Source organism: Tripterygium wilfordii, chromosome 15 (genome assembly GCF_013401445.1).
Source record: "Tripterygium wilfordii isolate XIE 37 chromosome 15, ASM1340144v1, whole genome shotgun sequence".
Taxonomy (NCBI): domain Eukaryota; kingdom Viridiplantae; phylum Streptophyta; class Magnoliopsida; order Celastrales; family Celastraceae; genus Tripterygium; species Tripterygium wilfordii.
In genome coordinates, this window is record NC_052246.1 from 12,480,552 (window position 1) to 12,502,618 (window position 22,067).

The 22,067-nt window shown below is 38.1% G+C and overlaps 5 protein-coding genes across 8 annotated transcripts; 2 read left to right on the top strand and 3 right to left on the bottom strand.

The window, feature by feature from the left end:
* Window positions 1-428: 428 nt before the first annotated feature.
* LOC120016846 (probable protein S-acyltransferase 19) lies at window positions 429-6,057 on the bottom strand. 2 transcript variants are annotated; one of them, XM_038869788.1, is made up of 10 exons: window positions 5,927-6,057; window positions 5,639-5,782; window positions 4,941-5,054; window positions 4,242-4,646; window positions 4,050-4,118; window positions 3,848-3,919; window positions 3,624-3,752; window positions 3,460-3,540; window positions 2,972-3,163; window positions 429-1,913 (listed from the first exon to the last, which is right to left on the bottom strand). In XM_038869788.1, exons 2-10 carry the CDS (start codon window positions 5,681-5,683, stop codon window positions 831-833), a joined length of 2,190 nt encoding a protein of 729 aa, XP_038725716.1. In that variant the 5' UTR covers window positions 5,684-5,782; window positions 5,927-6,057; the 3' UTR covers window positions 429-830. The 2 variants fall into 2 exon arrangements, with proteins under 2 accessions (XP_038725716.1, XP_038725717.1); XM_038869789.1 differs by having other exon boundaries at window positions 5,911-6,044.
* A 742-nt stretch (window positions 6,058-6,799) lies between these two features.
* LOC120017050 (protein FAR1-RELATED SEQUENCE 2) lies at window positions 6,800-11,102 on the top strand. 3 transcript variants are annotated; one of them, XM_038870107.1, is made up of 9 exons: window positions 6,800-6,863; window positions 7,632-9,810; window positions 9,911-9,967; window positions 10,056-10,127; window positions 10,250-10,315; window positions 10,420-10,488; window positions 10,592-10,657; window positions 10,743-10,817; window positions 10,905-11,102. In XM_038870107.1, exons 2-9 carry the CDS (start codon window positions 7,708-7,710, stop codon window positions 10,968-10,970), a joined length of 2,574 nt encoding a protein of 857 aa, XP_038726035.1. In that variant the 5' UTR covers window positions 6,800-6,863; window positions 7,632-7,707; the 3' UTR covers window positions 10,971-11,102. The 3 variants fall into 3 exon arrangements, with proteins under 3 accessions (XP_038726035.1, XP_038726036.1, XP_038726037.1); XM_038870108.1 differs by lacking the exon at window positions 10,592-10,657; XM_038870109.1 differs by lacking the exon at window positions 10,420-10,488.
* Window positions 11,103-13,690: 2,588 nt separating this feature from the next.
* Window positions 13,691-14,751, top strand: LOC120015992 (VQ motif-containing protein 22-like). The gene is made up of 2 exons (XM_038868532.1): window positions 13,691-14,405; window positions 14,588-14,751. Exon 1 carries the CDS (start codon window positions 13,723-13,725, stop codon window positions 14,371-14,373), a length of 651 nt encoding a protein of 216 aa, XP_038724460.1. The 5' UTR covers window positions 13,691-13,722; the 3' UTR covers window positions 14,374-14,405; window positions 14,588-14,751.
* A 2,825-nt stretch (window positions 14,752-17,576) lies between these two features.
* LOC120017025 (anthocyanidin 3-O-glucosyltransferase 2-like) lies at window positions 17,577-19,274 on the bottom strand. The gene has a single exon (XM_038870064.1). It carries the CDS (start codon window positions 19,055-19,057, stop codon window positions 17,612-17,614), a length of 1,446 nt encoding a protein of 481 aa, XP_038725992.1. The 5' UTR covers window positions 19,058-19,274; the 3' UTR covers window positions 17,577-17,611.
* A 437-nt stretch (window positions 19,275-19,711) lies between these two features.
* Window positions 19,712-21,944, bottom strand: LOC120017031 (pentatricopeptide repeat-containing protein At3g22150, chloroplastic-like). Its single transcript, XM_038870071.1, has 2 exons — window positions 21,040-21,944; window positions 19,712-19,924 (listed from the first exon to the last, which is right to left on the bottom strand). Exons 1-2 carry the CDS (start codon window positions 21,300-21,302, stop codon window positions 19,921-19,923), a joined length of 267 nt encoding a protein of 88 aa, XP_038725999.1. The 5' UTR covers window positions 21,303-21,944; the 3' UTR covers window positions 19,712-19,920.
* Window positions 21,945-22,067: the final 123 nt, after the last annotated feature.

Below are 22,067 nucleotides of genomic sequence, written 5' to 3' on the forward strand. Positions count from 1 at the left end.
CACCCCTCAATATATTTATTAAGGTTGGATCTTGAGATTATCAGTACACCAACCCTTTTGGGCACTTTCCATACATCCAACATTTATTGACGAGGACGATATATCTATAGACAAAACACATGCACAATTCCAATTAGGACTATGAGTAGAATGAGATAAGGTGATATGTAGGTCCACTAAGATAATAATTATCTTCTCACAGGTTAACTGAGGAATCTTAATTAAATATAGTTTTCAACAATCAATTATGAGTAACCAACATCAGCAGCTGTCACTGGCTTCTCTGGTCAATGCTACAATGGCTGCCATTGCTTTCCAGTAAGAATTTCTGGAATATCAAGTTATCATTTTAATGATATTAGAAGCATTGTTACGCAACAACCACTTGAGTGATACTCTAGTGGTGAACATCTCTAGATCAAATAGTATAGACAAGCAAGTTAAAAAGATAATGAAGGTGTTAACATCCCTAACATATGGTAGTTCTTGTGTAAGAGCCATTAGACACAAAGCACAGAAGCTTGAATAATTGAACTTTCCAGACCAGCTAGCACAGCTCAATTCTACAGGGGATATATGGGAGGTGGGAGCGACACGAGATTCCGTTCTCATTGAAAAACTTCCATCTATAGTCGAACCAATCAAATGATGAAACTTATCCGAGAAGAAACCACTAGAACCTCACTACAGAATCATTCACAATAGCTCAAAAATGCAAGGTTCCAGGCAGCTCCCTTCAGAGGTTTCTTCCCAAGCCCTCCGTTCACAAGCCACAATTACAAGGAATGTGACAACATACTTCACAAGAAGCTTAAATTGTAAGTTTAAATCTACTTTGAGTTAAACCCGAACGCACTATTTTGCTCATAACCCACAGGAACAAAAACAGGAAGTTGGTTTGAGGCTGAATCCCTTCTGATTCTAGACTCCCGAGGTGCTACTGCTACCCTCTCTTGTCCCTCCGTTAAACCTGAAGCCCTTTCATTTCTCTGATTCTCTCTAACTGGGACAAGTGGGCCACCGAAGAAAATTGACTCCCCGGTGTACATCAGCTTCTCAGCTTTCTGATCTAGAGCCTTTTTAGCTGAAGATGAAGGCTCTTGAGCTGGTAAAATAGGTCTTCTACTATGAGAGCTTGTTTCAGCACCAGAAGTGGGTAATCCTATTTGCAAAGATGATCTGTTCCTAGTTTCCGATGCAGATACAGGAACTGAGACATACCTCCCAGCTTCTTGGTCCCAAACAACAGATGTTCTCCTGACATCTCTAAGAAGAGTAGCCGCTGGAGCTGAAAGCAGCAGTGGGTCAGTGATATTCCCCTTTTGCGTGATTTTTTCATCAAAACCTGTTGAAGGATGGGATAACGGATTGTAGACATTAGGTAGAAGTGCCTTGGAAGTTGATTGAGATTCATCAATAAAGCCAGGAGCAGAGGTTGCAGCACCAAAACCACCTAAACCATGTGCCTGCGGTAGAGGGCTCAGAGTGACTGACTCATGCATATGGCTTGGACTGCTAAAACTACTAATGCTTTGAGTCCCTGATTCATACTCATCCCGGCTACCTTGACTCGGAGCAATAGAATTTCTCAATGGAGATAACCTCAGATCATTTTTAACATCCTTATTTGCCCCAGGTTCAGTGCTAATACTACTTCTCATACTCATGTTTCCACTCGAGCTAAATTCAGTATCTGGCAAACGGCTGTTATCAACTGGCCTAAAAACAGAAGATGACGCTCTAGCTTTGGCTGCTGCCTTCATAGCTTCTGCAGAATCCAAATTCGCAAGCTTCCAAGCACTAATACGAACTGGCCTTTTGGGTGCCTTGTGACCTTTCTCCGCCAAACCAGCTGCATCTGGGTCAACAGTTGATGGGACCATTCCAGGCTCCAAGTGAGGGACAACTTCATCCTGATCCAGCAATATTTAAAGTTAAATTATAGAAACCATTATCACATGCATGAGCGTTGTTCAGGATCCTCAACATGTTTGAGAAAAAAGGAACAATTTTCAGTACATTCACTTGTATTCGATTCTAAAAATACCACATTGCAAAGAAAATATGAATCATGCGTTGCTTGAGTTATTATACGAGCAGCCACGCAGAACTTGGTAGTTCCAATTATGAGACCAGAAAAAGCAAGCTACCATCCAGACCTTTACTGAATAGCTACCAACAGTTATACAAAAAATGATCCGTGTAATTTACATAGTAAAAAACCTGCCAGGAATACCCTTCTAGTTGCTGTGCTTATCAACATGACTACAGGAAATCGATTTTACAATGCAGATGAATAAACTTTTTTTTTTAGTAGTTTGTTGTAAGGAACCATTTTGACAAGCTATGACATAGGAAAAGGCATGAGAACAGACTCAGAGGGAAACAAGCACAACACAATTCAGCAAACTAGAATACATATTTACACAATTGGGATTTTTTAAAATGAACTGATCTTCAGTTTGTAATCATCAGGATTAAGGAAAAAGAAAGAGTGTATAAATTAACATATAAAGTCAGTAAGTTCAATTACTTCAATTAAAAGTCCATTGATGAGAAGGGACTAGGGAAAGTTCTCTTGCTATTCCATTGTATCGTCAGCAAAAGATCCAGTGAACATTAGGACGCAAAAGACAAGCATAAAACGCCAAGACAGAGAATCAGGAACGAAAACTCAAGTCTCATAAGCAGCTTGACTGAGAGCAAGAAGGTTTTGTAGCCACTTTAATATTTGTTGGTACATGGGTTTGCTGAATACCTTCTGTTTTTTGTGGCATATACATACATACTGACTACTGAGAAAAACAAGTACGAGGGGCTCTTTGATCAACAACCAGTGTTATATATCATTTGTAAGTGGGTCTAAAATAATTTGAACTGCCCAAGATTAGTGTTTAATGTTCAAAGATCAGCACCCATCAGAGTTTTTGACAATTATGAAGAAATTGAATAAAGTAAAAAATGTTAATACCTGATAATCCACAAAAATCCTTGGAGGGGTACACCATGCTCCCTTGTACTGCAGACCTAGAGAACTCCCGCCAGTTGTTGCAGACCCTGATGGAGAGTACATAAAATTTGGCAGCTCCTGGTCTGCAAATGCCCCAGCAGGGGCCTCACTCATTGTCCTCATTGCCACAACATACTCATAGGTTGTAATACCCTATAGAAATTAAGAAAGGGGGCTGGTGTCAGATTGCTATAGAAGGCCTCAAACTGACAGAGACTCCATTTAGTTGTCTGTCAAACTCAACACAACAAGCATTGATCCCATGTTAACTGGTAAATAGTTGACAATTGATCTTCCAATCCCATATATAGTTGCAATATACTTTTATACCAGCTTGAGTGTCAGTGAAATGATTCAAACCCAAAAATTATGGGAGAGAAGTGAACATGCTTACCACGATTATGCTATGACAAATGAAATTTAAACCCAACATTTTCTTCACCACTCACCTTTCTGATCAATATCATGTGGAAAAAAAAGAGCTCACCCAGAGGTACACAAGCCAGGATGGAAACTGCAGTACATAAAGCCTACGGAGGTTGAAAACATATTAGCAGAAGAACCACAAATAAATTGTCATACATGCGTCAGTCCAAATGTGATAGGAGATTACCACAACCGTCGCAAATGGGGCACGAGAGAAACCATTTCCAAGTTTATCAATAATTTCAGATTCCATGCTCTCCTTATTAACAAAACAACGGACAAATACAGCAATACCAACTCCTCCTTCAATCAAAAGCTGAACCACGGCAAGAGAGGCATCATCAGCCTCACAATTAGATTATTTTTTTTCCCTTTTTATGTGGGGGATTGGAGAAATTTTAGACTTCATACCCAAATGAGACTCATAGCCATTAGAGAGATAAAAGTGACGTAATTTTTGTACCCCACACAATTGTTAAGCCACTGCAAGCATGGAACAGATTGAGGTTACTATCGAAGAATTAAACTCAGAAGTACATAGACCACAAAACAAGTAAATGTGATTAGCCACAATATTGTGCTTTTAAGAAGCACTTGAAGCAACACGAGATACCCGGCAATGGTGATCAAAACCATCCACACATTTATCACAACTTCTGCAGTGTTTAGCAAATTTCCGCACCTGCCACACAGAGGACATCATCATCATCATCATCATCATTCGAGCCTTTATCCCAAAAGTTTGGGGTCGTCCTAAACCCTAAACCCTTGTAGAAAACCCTAAATTTTTATAATTAAGCTATACCTCAGCATTGCACAATGTGCAGTACAATGCATCTTCACAAGTGCCCTGTTGCTCAACAATCCCTTCCTGTTTCCGGCAATCTTCATAAACAAACAATGCACAGAAGATTCCACCAAAGCCGGAACATGATTTTCTGGTTGCAGCCTCCACTGGCGCATTCCCAACTTCTCCCACAGAGCCTTTTCTACTAAAATTAGATGCGGCCATGGAACTTTTAGAAACTGATGATGGGGAAGATTGCATCCCACTTCCAATGTCATCAAATTTTCTAGGCAGGTCCTTCACTGATAACTGATGATTCTTATTGGGCTTATTTGATCCACCAGAACTGAACTTAGACATGATGCCAGGATCTGCAGGGTTTATTGCAGTGCACCGGACGTAAAGAATGAAAACAAGGAGGGCCTGTGATACAGAGAAAATGAAATGTGAGTAGCAACAAAAATCTTTGTCAAGCTACGACCTAAATAGGGATATATTATCTTTAAAATTTTGTATAGAACATATTTTATGATGAATCAGTTTTACCGCACTACAAAACCAAAGAACTTGAAATTTTATACATCGGTACTCTTGATTTACCGTTGACTTAAAAAAAAGTCCAAAAGACCAAAGAGAGTAAACAGTGAGGGCATCTATGTATATACAACGACATATTTAAGAATAAGCATAAGACATGGAGATTAAATAAATACATACCACTGGTGAGTAAGTACCGACCAAAGCATACTCCCAAATACGGCCTCCGAGGAAAGGGGCAAAGAAAGCATAGAATGCCACCACTAGTAAGCAAAACACAGTAATTGCAACCACCTATTCAAGCCAAAGACCAACATTGAGAAAATTAAATAAAATATTAGGAAATGTGAAATTAAAGGGAGATTTAACAAAGAAGTAACACATGCATAAAGAAGCCTGGCCTGCAAATTCAATCTAAATCTATAACTTCACAAGCTTCTTCAACCTCCAGCTTTTCTACATTGACCATCTTCACTTTTTTTCTAGGATAACCCATCATTTTTCACTTTAATGCTTTTTATTAAATTCTGGTAAAACGCACTCCCCAATTCATATTATTTGAATTTTGAGCAATTCAAATTCGTAGAAACCAGAGCACCGAATAGACCTAAAACTAAAGGTATCACCTAAAAATTACTTTTCCTTCTCGGAAACTAAACAAAACATAAGGATAATGCATCCAAGAACTAGTATGACCTAAGAAGTAAAAACAATTGAAAATTAAACCCCGTCATTACCCATTATCCAACTGAATTAAACACTAAATTCATAGGTTCACAAAGCGTGGATCACACAATTCTACGTTTTATTGAGAGAAAATTGGGTAAGGAAATGAGTGTTAAAGCAAAAGTTAATGAAGAAACTTGGAAGTCACATACCTGAAGGGTGTGCGCTGGCAGTTGCCATCCATGTTTCCTCACCATAACTGTCCAATTTCGACCCTCAAGGGATAAAACCCTAACAGTTCACTCACCTAGAGAGAGAAAAACAGAACCCAGAAAAACTTTGATGGAGAATGAGAGCTGCCTTCCGTGTAACGCAAACACCCAGCAGAAAAATCCAAATAAAAAAAGGATGTCAATCAGATAACTGTTTTTGCTTTAATTTACTAATTATTTGGTAAGAAAAACAGAAGGAAGAAAACAAGAACCATGAAAGAAGCTCACAAAGGGTCCAAACTCCAAAGTTAGAAGCTGAGAAGCGAGGAGTGTGAAAGAAAACGCAGAGAAAAAGCGTTGACACGGTGACACCACGCGCAGAGAGAGAGGGCGAGAGAGCAGGGGTGGCAAAAAATGGATCATAGGTCCGACCTTAATTTGAATTAGATTTCGGACGTAATTAATTTATCACATCTAAATTAATTTAAATTTAGATAGATAAATTAAATAATAATTTAATTTGAATTAATAATCAGACAACTCAATCGGATAAAATTTATATGTTTGTATTCAAAATTGATTTTAAATCGAATAAAATTTTCTCGTTTGAACCCAAATTTTAAACATATAATTGATGTTTAAACTTGATTTAATTCGAACAGAACAAATTTAATCATCCGAATTGGACATACTTTTGCCCCTCTTAAACAAATAAATCAAGAAATGATTGTGTTTCTGTACTTTGTTAAACAAACGGTAAATTGTTTTATGGTGGTTGCCCACCAAACCAAACCAAACCAAAACCGAACCACCATAGTTATTCTCTCTGCTGGCTGGTCTGCTGTCTTTGTCCCCACTTCACTGGCCTTTAAATTGGATAATGAAGATCCTTCAAACACTGGGCCTGATATTAGGCCCATTTGTGAAGGAAGTATTTTTGTCTAGGGCAACAGGTAAGAACTATTCTTTCCTTGATGGCTGGAAGAGACTAGGAGAGGGTCCAAGTTCATTTGTTAAGATATAGGGTAGGGCCCAACTTGATACTAAAAGAATTGGGCCTCAAAAATTGAGCACTTTTGCAGCCCATGTGCTACCCAAGCCCACTTCGTTTATGGGAAAAAGAAAAAAAAAAAAAACACGAAATGAAAAGAAAACTCGACTCATCGTCATCGGTCTCCCTCTTTGATTCCAATTGCAGCGTCTCCCTGTATTAAGCTTCTAGGGTGTACGTTATTCTTCCATCCTCTTTATTTTCTTTCTGTGTATTGATTGAATGAATTTTTCTGGTTATTTTCCGTAATTTTCATATTGAATCGCCCTCTGTTTTGGTTACTCGGAAAGTAATGGAACTGTGAAATTCTGCATTACTTGCATTTCAAATTCAACGTCTTTAGTAAGTGAAAACCTACTTTGGTGGGTGGATTTTTGCGTGTAGCTATCGTGAGTTGCAAAGTCTTCGGATCATGGATCATGATGTTTGTTGCCTCTATTTTCGTGCATTTTCTGGGCTTCCAATTGAGCATAAATACAGTTTCTCTAGCTGCAATCAATATTGCTCTACAGATGCACACATTAAGATTGCTCTCATGTCTATGTATGTATGTATGTAGGTATTTTTTTATCAGCATTGATATTGTGTTCTTCTTTGATTCTATACTTTGTGTGATCTGAAACTGCATGTAGCTTACTTCTTATCAGCTTTATGTTTAATGAATGAATCTCCTAATTAGTGTGGTTTTTTCTTTGATTTGAGACTACACCTGGTTTTTCTGTCCATCCTTGGAATTTTCTGTATTAAAGCAACTTCAAAAAAAAAAATTAGCGACTTTTATTATCCATATATTTTTACCAGGAAGTTTTAATCCGTTTTTCGTATGCTATTCAGTGACTTTTATCTTGATTACCATCTCAATTTTGAAGATGCTACTTAAGTACAGAATATGAATATCGCCTTATCATAAATAATAGTAGCTTCTGCGTTTACTTTATGCAGAATATCACTATTTTCAACTTTTCTTTGGGTATATTAGACAAGATGACCTCTTCTATCAAGTGATTCTGATATCTCCATGGAGATAGATCTTGAATTGCCTTCACATGAAGAGTTAAAGTTACCCAGTAGATCAAATACAAATGTTGAAATCGTGGATGAAGTAGATGGAATGCAGGTTGTGAGCCAAGATATAAATTCTACCAGAAAGGACCATGTTGAGGAAACCTGTGGACTCGATGCAAATGGAAGTCTTAGAGTTGTGCATGAGCAGGTTGATGTCAACGCTGTGGGTGCTGATGTTACAAGCAACAGTGCCACTTGTGATCCCCAAAATGGTTTGGAATTTGAGACGAAAGAGGCAGCATATTCTTTCTACAGGGAATATGCTCGATCTGTGGGATTTGGTATCACAATAAAGGCCAGCCGTCGTTCAAAAAGATCTGGGAAATTTATTGATGTGAAGATTGCATGTTCTAGATTTGGAAGCAAGCGTGACTCAAGTACAACCATTAATTCACGCTCATGCGTAAAGACAGACTGCAAGGCTGGCATGCACATGAAAAGGACTCAAGATGAGAAATGGGTTATAAATAGTTTCATAAAGGAGCATAACCATGAGATTTGTCCGGATGATTTTTACGTTTCCATCAGAGGGCATAACAAGCAACCTGGTATAGTTGCTTGTCAAAAGAAAGGTCTGCAGCTGGCTTTAGATGTGCAAGATATACATGCGATGCTTGAGCATTTTATGTGCATGCAGGATGAGAATCCAAATTTCTTTTATGCAATGGATCTAGACCATGATAAACGTTTGAGAAATGTGTTTTGGGTTGATGCAAAAGCTAGGCGTGACTATAGCAGTTTTTGTGATGTTGTTTTCTTCAATACCTTTTACGTCAAAAACAAATTCAGAGTTCCTTTTGCTCCTGTCATTGGAGTGAATCATCACTATCAATTCATGCTACTTGGCTGTGCGTTGATTGGGAATGAGACTGCAGCAACTTTTGCTTGGTTAATGCGGACATGGCTTAAGGCAGTGGGTGGCCGTGCTCCCAAAGTAATTATTACTGACCAAGACAAAGATTTGAATGAAGCTGTTGCAGATATATTTCCTGACTCACGCCACTGCTATTGTTTATGGCACATCTTGAGTAAGATTACTGAAAATTTCGGTTTTACTAGAGATCAAGAGGATTGTTTTATGGAAAATTTTGACAAATGTCTTTACAGATCTCTAATCGATGAGCAGTTTGAAAAGCGATGGTGGAAGATGGTCGATAAATTTAAACTGAGGGAGCGTGAATGGGTACATTTATTGTACGAAGATCGAAAAAAGTGGGTCCCAACCTACATGCAGGAAACATTCTTAGCTGGAATATCTACAACTAGGAGATCTGAGAGTGTTGCGTCTTTCTTTGACAAGTACATAAGCAAGGAAGCTACAGTCAAAGAATTTATAGAGCAATATGAAAAATTTTTGCTAGATAGGTACGATATGGAATCCCAAGCTGATTTTGAGACACAAACTAGAAAACCTGCTCTAAGATCTCTCTCCGCTTTTGAGAAGCAAATGTCAACAGTTTATACTGATACAATCTTCAAGAAATTTCAGGTTGAGGTTGCAGGAATTGTTTCTTGTAACTTGCAAAAGGAAAGTGAAGATGGGACAAATAAGATCTTTCGTGTTGACGATTTTGAAAAACGTCAAAATGTCTTTGTAGCATGGAATGAAGCAGAGTTTAATATATGTTGTTCGTGTCGTTCATTTGAGTTCAGAGGCTTTCTTTGTAAACATGCTATCCTTGTTCTTCAAACGTCTGGTGTTTCCAGCATTCCCTCCCGTTATGTGTTGAAGCGTTGGACAAAAGATGCAAAAGTAAGGCAAACTGGTAGTGAACTATCAAATAAACATCCCTATAGAGCAGAACGTTTCAATGATCTATGTAAACTAGCAATCAAATTGGGGGAGGAGGGGTCCCTATCTCAAGAAGCATACAATATTGCATTTCAGGCATTAGAAGCAGTATTCAAAAATTGTGTGGGTGTAAATAATTCTGTAAGGAGTGTTTCAGAGCCCAAAAGTTTGGGCCTTCATGGATTTCTTGATGTTGGACGAGGGAATTGTGGCAACGATGTGGCAAACTCATCAAAGAAAAAGAAGAAGTACAAGAAAAGAAAGGTCAGTTACTGCTTAATTGGTGACATTTCAATGATGTCCCTATATATAATGCTGTTCTAGATATTTGAAGCTTGAAATGGATTTCATTCATTTGCCGTAGATATATTCTGAGCCTCAGGGAGTAACTATTGGCTTGCAAGACCATTGTCGGAGCACGGTAGATATTTTACAACCACGTGGTATGTGCAGCAGCAAGTTGCAAATTTTATGATACGTTTCATTCTGTGTTTTGTTTTTTTTCCCAGGAACAGCTGAATTCGAGGGCACACATCATGGAGAACTCTCGTGTACCTCATCAACAGAATGTGCAAGGGATGGTATGGCATATTTTATTGTCCATTGTATATGTTGCAAGGAAAAATAAGCGTATTTATGCTTAATTGCAGTCTCGTTTTAATTTTACCGTCTCACACTTTTGAATCACACCGTTCTTTTGTAGGAATTAGGTTCAAGGCTACCAACTCTTGAAGGTTATTCTGGTCCCGAACAAAATATCCACGGAATGGTATGGAATTCTATTTTCCCAATCTAAGTATTTATTTAGTCAATAATTTCAGTTCTCTTTCTTCAAAATGACAATGAAGAAAGAATGTTTTGTACTTAATATAGGGACAATTTAATTCAATTTTTCCAATCCGCAATAATTACATCAACAACCAACAGGGCATGCAGGGACTGGTATGGTGCTAGCTGTTGAATTAACCTTGATGCTTGCCATAATCTTTCATTTGCACTGTCTTGTAGTATTTAACTTCAATATTAGGGCTTTTTCTTTGTTTAGGCACTGTACCGATCTACGGCAACACGTGCCAGTCATTATGGGAACCAACATAGCATGCAGGGACTGGTAATAAATTCTACAATTACTGCTGTTTGATCTGGTTTTGTGTTTAAGATGACAATTATCATCTCTTGGACTTCCCTTTCTTCAGTTGCAGGGACAGCTTGGTTTCAGACCACCGACCATGCTTGGGTGCTTTGACGTTCAGGAGAGTTTGCAAGACATGGTATGCAGTTAACTACTCTGCCTTCAAAATTTTCTTCTCGCAGTTTCATGGCAGATTACTTTGTTATGGGTTTATTATCCACTGCAGGAACATTCTGCGGGCACGGAGTATAACAGCAGTGTACTAAAGCCTCATGATAAGCACCTACATTAGTGCACGGATAGCTGACAACTTCACATGATAGTGTGCATATAGAGACCATCTTTCTTGTATTATTACAGAGGTAAAAAAGCACCAGCCACATACAAACGTGTGTTTATCTATTTTATAATACTCTTATGACCACGCACTAAATTTTGACTCAACTTATAATGTCGTTAGATGAAAAAACTCTATGCAACACGAGTCTAATGACCCAAGTTTAGATCATATTTAGATATCTAAATGACAAGCTTGTGCTGCGGAAGACTCACTCCCTTGTCCTCTTCCTTTCCCCTATACTTTTCGATTTTCCTTGAAGACCCACAGTTAATATCCTCTTAGGCAAGAACATACTAAACACTGGCATCTAGTCATTAGGGCAACTGCAATGGTGCCTTATTTGTTTGGTCAACAAAAATATTGATCTGGTCCCATCTTTATTATACAAAAAGTCAAAGCCAACCACGTCTCCCAATACAATCACATTAGCAAAACACATCTCCCAATATAAGGGCAAATGCAATGGTGAATTGGTATTGGGGCAACAAAGATGTTGTCTTTTGCTGATGTGACTGTATTGTAAAATGTGTTTTGCTTATGTGGCTGTATTGGGATAAGTGTTTTGCTGATGTGGATGTATTGATATTTGATGTTTTGGTGTAGTTTTGTTGTGGATAATATGGAGAAATGGAATGTTGTTGGGTTGGGTGGAAAGAGAAAGTGTGTGGGAAGAAAAAATGTATAGAAATTTGTGTTTTTGCTGATGTGGCTGTATTAGAATACGTGTTTGACTTGACTTTTTGTGTAATAGAGGTGGGACCGGGGCAACAAAAATGTTGGCCCAGTAAGTTGTTTCTCATTGCATTTGCCCTAACCACATCAGTAAAACATAAATTTTTATACATTATCCCTTCCCACCCAATATGGAGACCAACAACATTTCATACCTCCATGTTATCCCCATCAAAACTACATCAAAACAAACAATTTCAATACAACCACATCAGCAAAACACGTCTCTCAATATAATCATATCAGCAAAACACATTTTCCAATACAGTCATATCAACAAAAATAACATCTTTATTGGCCCAATAATAATTTATCATTGCAAGTGCCCTTATACTGGACTGTAGTCCAGACCAAGAGATTCTAGCTTCATGGTGCACAAATTTCATATGAAATTAAAATGCTACAGCCGCCGCTTTCCCTACATGCAATGGTAATCAAAAGTTGAATGAAGTCAAATTTTCAAACATTCATCAAGTGTGGTGGTTTGTCACGCATCATCTATCGAAAAGATGTGGCTTGGTGAAGTGTTTTACAAGATTGGACAATCCTAACATTGATAAGTCGATTTTTCAATGTTTAGCTAGGTTGATGACAAAATATCATCATATATTTGTATAGTGAGTAGTGATTAGCAACAATCTTATGCTCTGCCAAATCAGTGAATAGTGATTAACAACAATCTTTGCTCTGCCAAATTTAATAAAATTGCTTTTTTATCGTAATGTTCCCAAAGCAAGCATATAATAAATTGCTTAATAAGAACACACTCTTTTTTTTATTTTATTACAAGGGGTGGGGAAGGGGAGACTCGAACTCGAGATTAAAGATACCACATACATGAATGTCATCTAAGTTACTCGTGAGATTCCACAGACTTGTTGCTTTCCATTCATGTTTTATGTACATACACACCTTTCACAATAAATAGTCGAAAAATCTAAGTAGGATAAAGAAATTGCTATTTTTCTTTAATTAATAATTATTATAAGATTTTTAGTTATGCCTATCAATGACTATCCCGGCCCATGAAGCAATTACTCATTATCGGGGCATTTTTTTTTTTTTTTCATTTTTAAGATTTGAAGTTTTGAACTCCTTTGTTGTTCTCATGGAAACATTAGCTCCATGTGTTTCATAGTCTTGAAGAATGTCCAAAATTCTTAAAATCATACTTTTCTTACTATAATGAGAAGGACCTAACATAACATTTTTCTTCCTCATTTCAAGAATTTTATTCTAATTGATAACTCTTTGTACTCTTGTTCTTATTCTTAAATGTCTTACTTGCTAATTTAGATTACATAAAAAATTTCGTATTAAAATGATGTTGAAAGATTACTTTTTATTCAAAATTAGACAAAAACAAAATTCGTTCGTTGTGAGAGTTCAAGTAATTCCGAACCATCAAAAAGAATCATAGATTGTACCTTTTTAAACAAATTATTTTTAAATATTTAACTTGTTAGTTTAGATTCCGTAAATTGTATAGGTCTTGGATCCACAGAACGGACAATACCTAAAAATGTTAATATGTTTGAGTTGATAAATATTTTTTTTAATCATCATCCATTTGCCTAAAAAAAAATACATGGCCGTTTCCTCTGACCAGAGAAATCATCATGAAGTAGAAAAGTTCACCTACCCTACTACCAACAAAGTCACTGCTGACGTGTCCACTTTGACGATGAAGTCATCATCATCATAGGGCCCCACCACTATCTATAGCCTTCGTTGCTTCCAGGAAACAAACCATGCACCATCAACCATGCAAACCCGTCAACATACCCTTCCAGAAACCCAATCAAAACGACACCGTTCAAACCTCAATTTCTCCCCCCACGTGCCATCTCACGTGACATCATAGTAATCAACGGCCAGGATCTTCCCAAACTTTGACTTTGACTGAGTCATACCCACTATAAATAGCGCAAGCCTAGGCCCATTAACTTTCCCTTCAAACACTCTGGTCACCATGTCTGACAATCCGACTGATTGGGTCCAATTTTACCAACAGAGCATCCCTAATGCCACCGCCGCCGTGACAACCAACGCCACCACCACCACCACTTCGACCCAATTTGGCAGTTCTAGCTCTGGTGGCGGTGGCGGTGGCGGTGGTGGAGGTGTTCCCAATTTGAGCCCAGAAGGCCGCGTGTCCAAGCCCACTCGAAGACGGTCCCGGGCCTCTAGACGGACCCCGACCACTCTGCTCAACACGGACACTTCAAATTTCAGGGCCATGGTCCAGCAATTCACCGGCGGTCCAACCGCGCCTTTCGGGTCCACAGTGCAACAACATGCTGGTGTACAGAACATTAGTTTCGGGCTCGGCCCACGCAGCCAAGCCCATGTCAATAACGCTCATCCAAATCCATTGATGGCACCGTACCATATGCAGTATCAACAGCAACAATTTCAGCGAAATCAACCACAATTTATGTTCTCCGGCAATCCGGACGACGTGTTTTTTCAAAGAATTGGGAATCCTCGTCCGGACGCGACAGTTTCTGGTGGGTTTGTGGTGGAGGGGGTCACGTCTGACGTAGCTGCAGCGGCGGCGGCGGCTACTAGGCCGCCTAATTCATCTTCAAATGAGAACAGAAGTAACACGTTCTTGTATTGAGAGGGACGTAAAGGAGACAAAGAGAAAGTTAGGTACTGACTTTTTAATTTTTTGTAATTTTAGGGAAAGAACCGTTGACCTAATATGTAAATTATCTACTTTGACACGCCAATTACTTTTTCTTTCTATTAAAGGGTTTTTATTTTTATTTTTACTTTTTTTGGCTTGATTCACACTTTGTTGTTTCCTAAAGGAGTCTATTCTTATTTCTTAGGTTGGTTTTCAAGAACTATGGGCTTTTCTTGATTAATTGTGTTTTGGGATTTCTCTAGCTACAATGTGTGTCGAGCCATTTTTATGTTGGAAGTTTATGAGAAGAAATGTAGTGGGTGTATAATTCATTGTTTAATATGAGTATTTCAAGGTTTGTTTCGATTATTTATTTGATAATAGAATTTCTAGTGGAATATACATCAATAATATTGTCCGCTTTGAGTTGTCTGATTCTCGTGCATACATCGGGCTCTCGCGGCATGTGGTTCGTCAATTGGACATCTAAAAGGCCCTATAAGTACTCCTCACCTATGGATGACCCATACATAAGGACTTCTGAAAGACCCAACAGATGACCCAAATGAGAGGAGCTGACTTCAATTCCATATTAGAATTTTCAGTCCAATACGCATCAACAATATTATTCGCTTTGAGTTATTTAGTTCTCGTTAATACATCGGGTTTGCATGGTATTGTCTTCCTAAGAGGTTACACATCCCAATAATGCTATTGTAGAAGCACGTTTAACTGTAAAGTTACAACAGGATGTTGTCCTCCAAAAAAACACGACGTTGATGATTAGGAATTGAAACTATCTAAATATGTTAACATTTGTGGAATGACTCGATTCCAAATAATTTGTGGTCTTAACTACGTAAAAATACAAGACAAACTAATCAACATAAATTGTGTTTGCATTTATTTATATGTGCCCATCCACAACTACATCATCGAACCATATAGAATTCGCATCTTATCTTTAGTCACATCCATTGATTTTCTTTTCTCTTTCTCAAAAAGAGAATTACAAGTCTACTAAGGAATATGCAGATAATATATATATATATGCATACCTATTGTATGATACGTACGCATCTAAAATTTAAAGTTTACAGATTTCAAATCTTAATCGTTAAATCTTTTTGATGAGTGAAATTAAAATTGATTAAAAATTAAAATACAAAGTTGCATCCGTTCGACTTATACTCCAAAAATCATCGTCCGTCATCGTTTTGGAAGGTCGACTTACCGAAATGAAGCTCTTGACCATTACAAAGCTTTTATGACTATCGCTAGTCTGAATCACATGAGAAGTTAAGTTTGAAGTTGTTGCACTACCATCTCTTCCCATCAACGATCCGACCAACTTTGACATCCGCCTCGTGCCATTGACAGTACCATTTGACGAGACGCACCGTCTCCAACCCATTTTCGACCGAAATAGTTGTCGAAATTCATCATCTCATGGACGATTTAAACAACATTGAGTTTGTGTTTTATTTATTTTTATCAATTTTAATCTCAGTCGTTGATAAGATCTAACGACTTATATTAAAAGTCTATAAATTTTAAAGTTTATGGGCGCGCTTTTCAGAGACTCTTTGTGTGTATGTATATATAAATATTGATTTACTTCAAATTATGGTTGTAGAATAATTGGTGATGAGGTGAGTCTACCATGTTGAAGTTTCATAGAAAGGGATTGATTTGAGTAAGAAATGGGTTGGGAAGAGGGGGTGAATGTGAGCACGCCATGGGTCCCACATTAAGCATAACAAAAAAAGAGAGGGGAGAATTACACTTCAAAAAGTCAAATATGCCCTAATTAATCCTTACAAATTTGAATTAATATTGATTCCCTTGGATCTGCACCAATCCTTAATAGATCAAGACACAACATTGTTACCGATCTTAAAAAGTTCAACGTTGTTACAGTGACTATATATCTTGTCAAACACGTGAATTTTAATATATCAAAAATTCTCTTATAGGAGTCAAATGTGTGAACTTGTTTTTCAACCATAGCTACAATAAATTACATAATAAATGATCCCGACTAGGAGTGCTGTCTGCTATGGGCGTTGTGCGGTGCTGTGAGTTATAAAACTGTGGTGCTGTGAGGTGAGTTAGAACGTAAAAAGCTATTTGGGGCATCACTTTTAAAACTGTGATGCGGTGCTGTGAGATGCATTTGGCGAATCTAAATTACGGTTATATTAGATGACTAATAATATTAATATAAAATCACTTAACGTTTACATTGTACATTAATCTAAAATAAAATAATTGACCTAATTTGATTACGTAGGACAATTCAACATATATTGTAAGCGTTTGACAGTGCTATGAGGTGTGGTGAGGTGCTGTGAGGTAAAAGGCTGTGGTGCTATGAGGTGAGTTAGAACGCAATAGCTGTTTGACGTGTCATAAAAAATTGTGGTGCTGTGAGGTAAGGTACAACTGAACAGTACAAACGCACTGCCGAACACTATCATTGTGTGACTCTCATTTTTATTGTTGTTTATTATAGCTATAGGATAACAAATTCACACTTTTGATTCACATAGGATAATTTTATATATATATATATATATAACTTAGTATAATTAAATAAAGTTCATGCCTAACATGTGATGTGATACTAGTTGGCAATGGTTGATCTTGACCAATAAATTGAAAGCAACCTCACTTAGCTTGATTGGCGTAATATACGTTTTATATTTCACTAATGCTTCTTAACTTTAATATTTCAAAATTTTCGGAATACTATATTTATTCATTTTCGATTGTTGTTCTTTATTCAAAACATAGTTGTTGTCGGTTACAATGATATATTCTATTTTACGTCATAGATCAACATGAGGGTACTAATTTGGTGGTGTAAATGGGCCGAGCTGGGCCAAGTAAAAAAGTGACAAATTGGGCCAATCTTCTTTTGTTGTCCCCATTTTCTAGCCCAAATTGGGCCTGTCCAAATTCCACATATATCGTGCCAAATTTAATTCAAAACCTAATATATGATGCACAATTGGATAAACTAAGAAATATTGTCTATGATAGAAATATAAGAAATCTTTAGAGTAGTATTAAGATCATTATCTCAAAGTTTTTCATTTGATCCCTGTAATGTCCCTTTTATAATAAAATAAATAGTATGTGAAGAGTCATCCGCATTTATGATATAATACATGTAATGTATAAGAAAATCCACGTTCTTTGTATTAGTCACATACATTTGTATTAGTCACATACATTCATCGTAACCGTCTAAGAATTCAGATATCAGACGGTCCAAATTAGGGTATGAAGACCCACCTTCCATCAAAGCCATCCTGCTTGCTTCACTCATTTTCTTCACTTTTCTTCTTATCTCACTATCATGCTCCATAACACTTGTAATTCCTCTTTCAATCTCCTCGAAGCTCACTATACCTTCAGGTTTGTCCATGAAAGACTTCCTATAATCCACTTTTATCTCCACACCCAACCCTAACTCCACCACCACATGAAAGGCATTGAATTGTTGCTCTGCATACATTGGCCATGCAGCAATTGGAACACCAAACCATATACTCTCTAGAATTGAATTCCATCCACAATGTGACACGAACCCTCCGATTGCAGGGTGAGACAGGATTGCGACCTGCGGAGCCCATCCGATGATCTTACCAGTCTCAGCCGTTCTGTCTAAAAATCCTTCTGGTAGTACTTCTACAATATTAGTGTACTCAGTAGGAAGTGCAGGGACTGGGCCCCTCGGTGGGGATTGCAGTAAAGACCAAACGAATCGATGCCCGCTTAACTCCAGTGCAGATGCAATTTCTATCACCTGGTCCGGACCAAAGCTTCCGAACGTCCCAAAGCACAGGAACACCACAGATGATGGAGGTTGATCATCAAGCCATTTCATGATATCAGACTTTTTGTCAGCCTCACCTGCTCTTTCAGCACTATCACTCTTGAGATTTAAAATCGGTCCCACAGGGTACACTGGAGGGATAAGAAGAGAGTTCACTGCAAGTGGTTCGAGCTCCGTGAATGTGTTTACAATGATACCTTTGGCTTCTCTGTACCTTCTCGTAATAGCCAAGATATTAGGCCGCCAGTCCTTGTTAAGAAAAGAAGTTGGTAGGACCTTAGCTGGAACTGGGTTCAGCAAAACTGGCAGCTCTAACTCTGCATCTGAGCCATCAAACTCTGAAATGTCCACGTTTTGCTCATCATGAAGAGTTTGGAGATGAAACTGGAGTCCTAAGAAAGTTGCGCTTGATGTGAAGTAAATATAGGTGGGAACCTCAAACTCGTTGGCCAAGTCTATCATGGATGTACAGAACATATCAATAACGAAGCCAGCGAGTTGAGGACCATTTTGGGTCTGAACAATCTTGGTCAATTGTTCTTTGACAAGGGGTTTCTGGTCCTCGAGCAACTTAACTAAGCCCAAGGGCTTTTCTGAGGATGTTGGCTCAAGACGAGGGAGTTTGATGAATTGGAGACGGTTGGATATGGTGGAGGAAGCAAGTGATTCAATGTAAGAGGCAAGTTTGGAGTCAAATCTCTGTGGCTCTATAATAAGGAATGTTATGGAAAGCCGGTCATCACGGTTGATGATGAGCTTTCCTACCTCCACAGTAGGCGCCAGGTGGCTGATTCCAGGTGTAGGGATGAAAATCAGTTCTGTTTTCTTCATGTTGGGCACTCTCTTCTCAATGACCTGCAGTAACAAAACGGTACTCTATATATAATATGCAGTGACATACAGAGTTCGTTCATTTATGCTTTCCAACAAGAGGGAGGGACAATGACTTGGTTGGCCATTAAGTTACGTGCACACATGATATCCAGAGGCTCCTCTTGACTAGTTTCTTTAGGCCAAGAACAATCGAGATGATGTCATTGCTTACCAACACTTGGAATATTAGTATCTATGACCTTACAAAAACAATGACCACACAACTTTTGACTATTCTTGAACTGATCTACTAAAGATGCATTGACGAGTCATCTTGGAAGAGTTTCATTGACAATTTATGGAACCTAGATAACCATAATTCTGGGCTCATGGAAAGCTAACAACAAAATGAAAATCTGTGTCCGGCTAAGTTTCTTCTGCTTGCATGACAGCAAGGTACTTTGTACTAGAGAGCCAACCTGACGGACTAACCATGGTTCTGGTGACAAAAGTTGATAATTACACTTATTTTAATTCTTAGACAACAAAGATAAAGCAAGTTTTGGGCAAACAAAGAGAAAGATAAGTCTTGGGAAACAAAGGCTTTTAGGGTGTTCACACTTATGAGGAGTAACATTGGGAAAATAGAAGGTTCAAACCAGAGGCTGTAACAAGAAGCAGAACATAATCATAACAAGTTTCCATCTGGAGTACAAGAGAGTTGTGCATACACATTAAGGTCAAATCCAGTGCACAATGTTATTGTCACCTCTGGCTCAGAAGAGAGTCAAAGTTGCAGTCTCACCTCCGCATCAGGGACGCTATTTCGAATTTTGAATCCGTTTTAAATTGCAACTAAGCACACTTCCCACTCTACCGGCTCACCTGCCAATTGAACACAATAAATTACCAGAAAATAAATGACCTTTTTTTTTTTGTGATATTATTTTGCCAAATATGAAGGCATTTAAAGCAATGAGAAAAAATAAAAATAAAAAACATATCTGGTGTAAGAATATTGGACGAATAACAAGAAGAGGGTTTGCAAGTGCTGTCTGCCATAAAATTATCACTTGCCTTAACTTGAGATTTTCTGCCATTTGATGTAAATGTAACACAATGAAGAGCATAGCCGAAAACCAGAGGCAATAGATGACATTGACTCCCTACAGTTGTACCTCACGGAGAAGTCCCACGACATTGCCATAAATACAGATGCTTGGTTGATAAGCATATGGGTTAAAGCTCTTGAATTAGAGAAGACAGTCAAGACCATGAATAAGATTATCCCATCCTTTCCAGTGACTCAAGTAAGGTTATCCCATTATGACCATAAGTGAAACTCTTGTTTAGAGGAATCCACTAGGATTCTAAGAAATTTATATTTTTGTGATCCTTTAAGCAGCTTACCATATTTCCTTAAAAGGTGGGATCACTAAGCAATGATATCCAGCTATCAACCAAATAAATATAATTACAGCTAAAATCTTCGAACCAGTATCAGAGAGATGCCAATTTTTTTTTTTCCACTTTCCAGTGTGACGTTTAAATTTCAAGGACTAAGAGTGTATGGGAGCATACGACTTTGGCTTATAACAATATATTTGTAAAATGAAGTAGCAGATGAAAGTTTTTTCCTAAAATCGTCAATGTAGTTCAAAATATCCTCAGGTTCTTTTGGTTCCTGAATGATAAGACTTGAGCAAGTTTGATCAGCAGTTTCCAACTATTAAAAGTAAAATGACTTGCTTTTTGGGACTGAGGATGCTATTCCAACATTTCATCACTATTGCCTAGCACGAAACCATGGTGTTCCAAGCAACCACATTTCCTTTAAGCATTGCGTCAAACACGTTGCGAACTACAACATAATTTTAGAAATCACAAATTCCCACTTCACTATCTGCTGTACCTGTACTTTTATTTAATTTTATAAAGCTGCTATACAGTACTTAAACACGTAGGATACATGTTCAGGAGAGAATTATAGAAAATCATACTCGGATTCGTTAAACAACGAATAAGATGGCAGTCCGCGGCTTTTCCTACCAACAAGGCGGGTCTCAGCACTGGGCTTGAGGGTAGATGAGCAAGTGTAAGAGTGACATTTAACTCGGGGAAAGACATTTTTCATCCGACTGTATAACAAGAGGGCCTCATCTGACAGATTGTTGAAGATGAAGCCGATGATGGTGTTCCAGGTAGTGGTGGTTTGGCTGTGTAATTGTATCAAACCGTTGGTGTGCAAGGTGTGGCTGTCCATCTTGGCAGAGCTTGCTAAGGTGAGGGTGCGAATTGTAGGGGTTTTGAGAGTTGTGTTTGGTGGTGGAATGAGTTAGAGAGAGTAGTCGTCACACTGAATATAAATAGATGGCGTAGAGAGAGGGAGGGGTGAGGAGAATGAGGCCACTGAAAATCTGGTAGTGGCCATTCTTGTTTGTGATATTGGTTCCTTTGGTTGGTTGATATATACTTCCGTTGGCTCCCTGACTTGCATCACATCTGTCCATTTGTTTGTTGAAGTCATACCATGGCATAGACCTACCAGGCTACCAAATACCAATCTTGCTGAATGTAAGTATGTAACATAGCATTAAAGCAATTCCATTTGTTTTTCTTTTGTCTTTGAATATTAGCATCTAAGAATCATTTAGGAGTGACTATTTCTGGTTACTGGCCTGGGAGTCGATGTTGAGGACTGCAGTGAATCTTGCGTCTCATGAATACACCATTTGTAATCTCCATTAGGGGTGTCCACCGTCGGTTTTTATTGATTTTTTGACATAAATTCCGTTTGATCGGTTATTGATGGTTTGATCAATTTTTTCAATTTTCCAATCAATCCTCACTAACATACATTTGATAATTACCGACCAAATGATCGGATCGGTTTGACACGATTTTTTTGACAGCTCTAATCTCCATTGTTCCAATCCTTGTTAATATTGGGTTTTGAACTGAAAACGTCGAGAGAAATTCTGCCCTAAATAAAGAGTCTTAATCGCAAGTCTATGCTGCAAAAAGAAAG

Excerpts from the sequence above, each read along its gene's own strand:
- LOC120015992 (XM_038868532.1), top strand. The coding sequence starts at position 13,723 with ATGTCTGACAATCCGACTGATTGGGTCCAATTTTACCAACAGAGCATC.
- LOC120016846 (XM_038869788.1), bottom strand. The coding sequence starts at position 5,683 with ATGGTGAGGAAACATGGATGGCAACTGCCAGCGCACACCCTTCAG. Across the intron at positions 3,753-3,847 it reads TGGCTATGAGTCTCATTTGG|CTTTTGATTGAAGGAGGAGT; the intron begins GTATGAAGTCTA and ends GCCGTGGTTCAG. Across the intron at positions 1,914-2,971 it reads GGATTTTTGTGGATTATCAG|GATGAAGTTGTCCCTCACTT; the intron begins GTATTAACATTT and ends TTGCTGGATCAG.
- LOC120017031 (XM_038870071.1), bottom strand. The coding sequence starts at position 21,302 with ATGGACAGCCACACCTTGCACACCAACGGTTTGATACAATTACACAGC.
- LOC120017025 (XM_038870064.1), bottom strand. The coding sequence starts at position 19,057 with ATGAAGAAAACAGAACTGATTTTCATCCCTACACCTGGAATCAGCCAC.
- LOC120017050 (XM_038870107.1), top strand. The coding sequence starts at position 7,708 with ATGGAGATAGATCTTGAATTGCCTTCACATGAAGAGTTAAAGTTACCC. Across the intron at positions 10,658-10,742 it reads AACATAGCATGCAGGGACTG|TTGCAGGGACAGCTTGGTTT; the intron begins GTAATAAATTCT and ends CCCTTTCTTCAG. Across the intron at positions 10,818-10,904 it reads AGGAGAGTTTGCAAGACATG|GAACATTCTGCGGGCACGGA; the intron begins GTATGCAGTTAA and ends TATCCACTGCAG.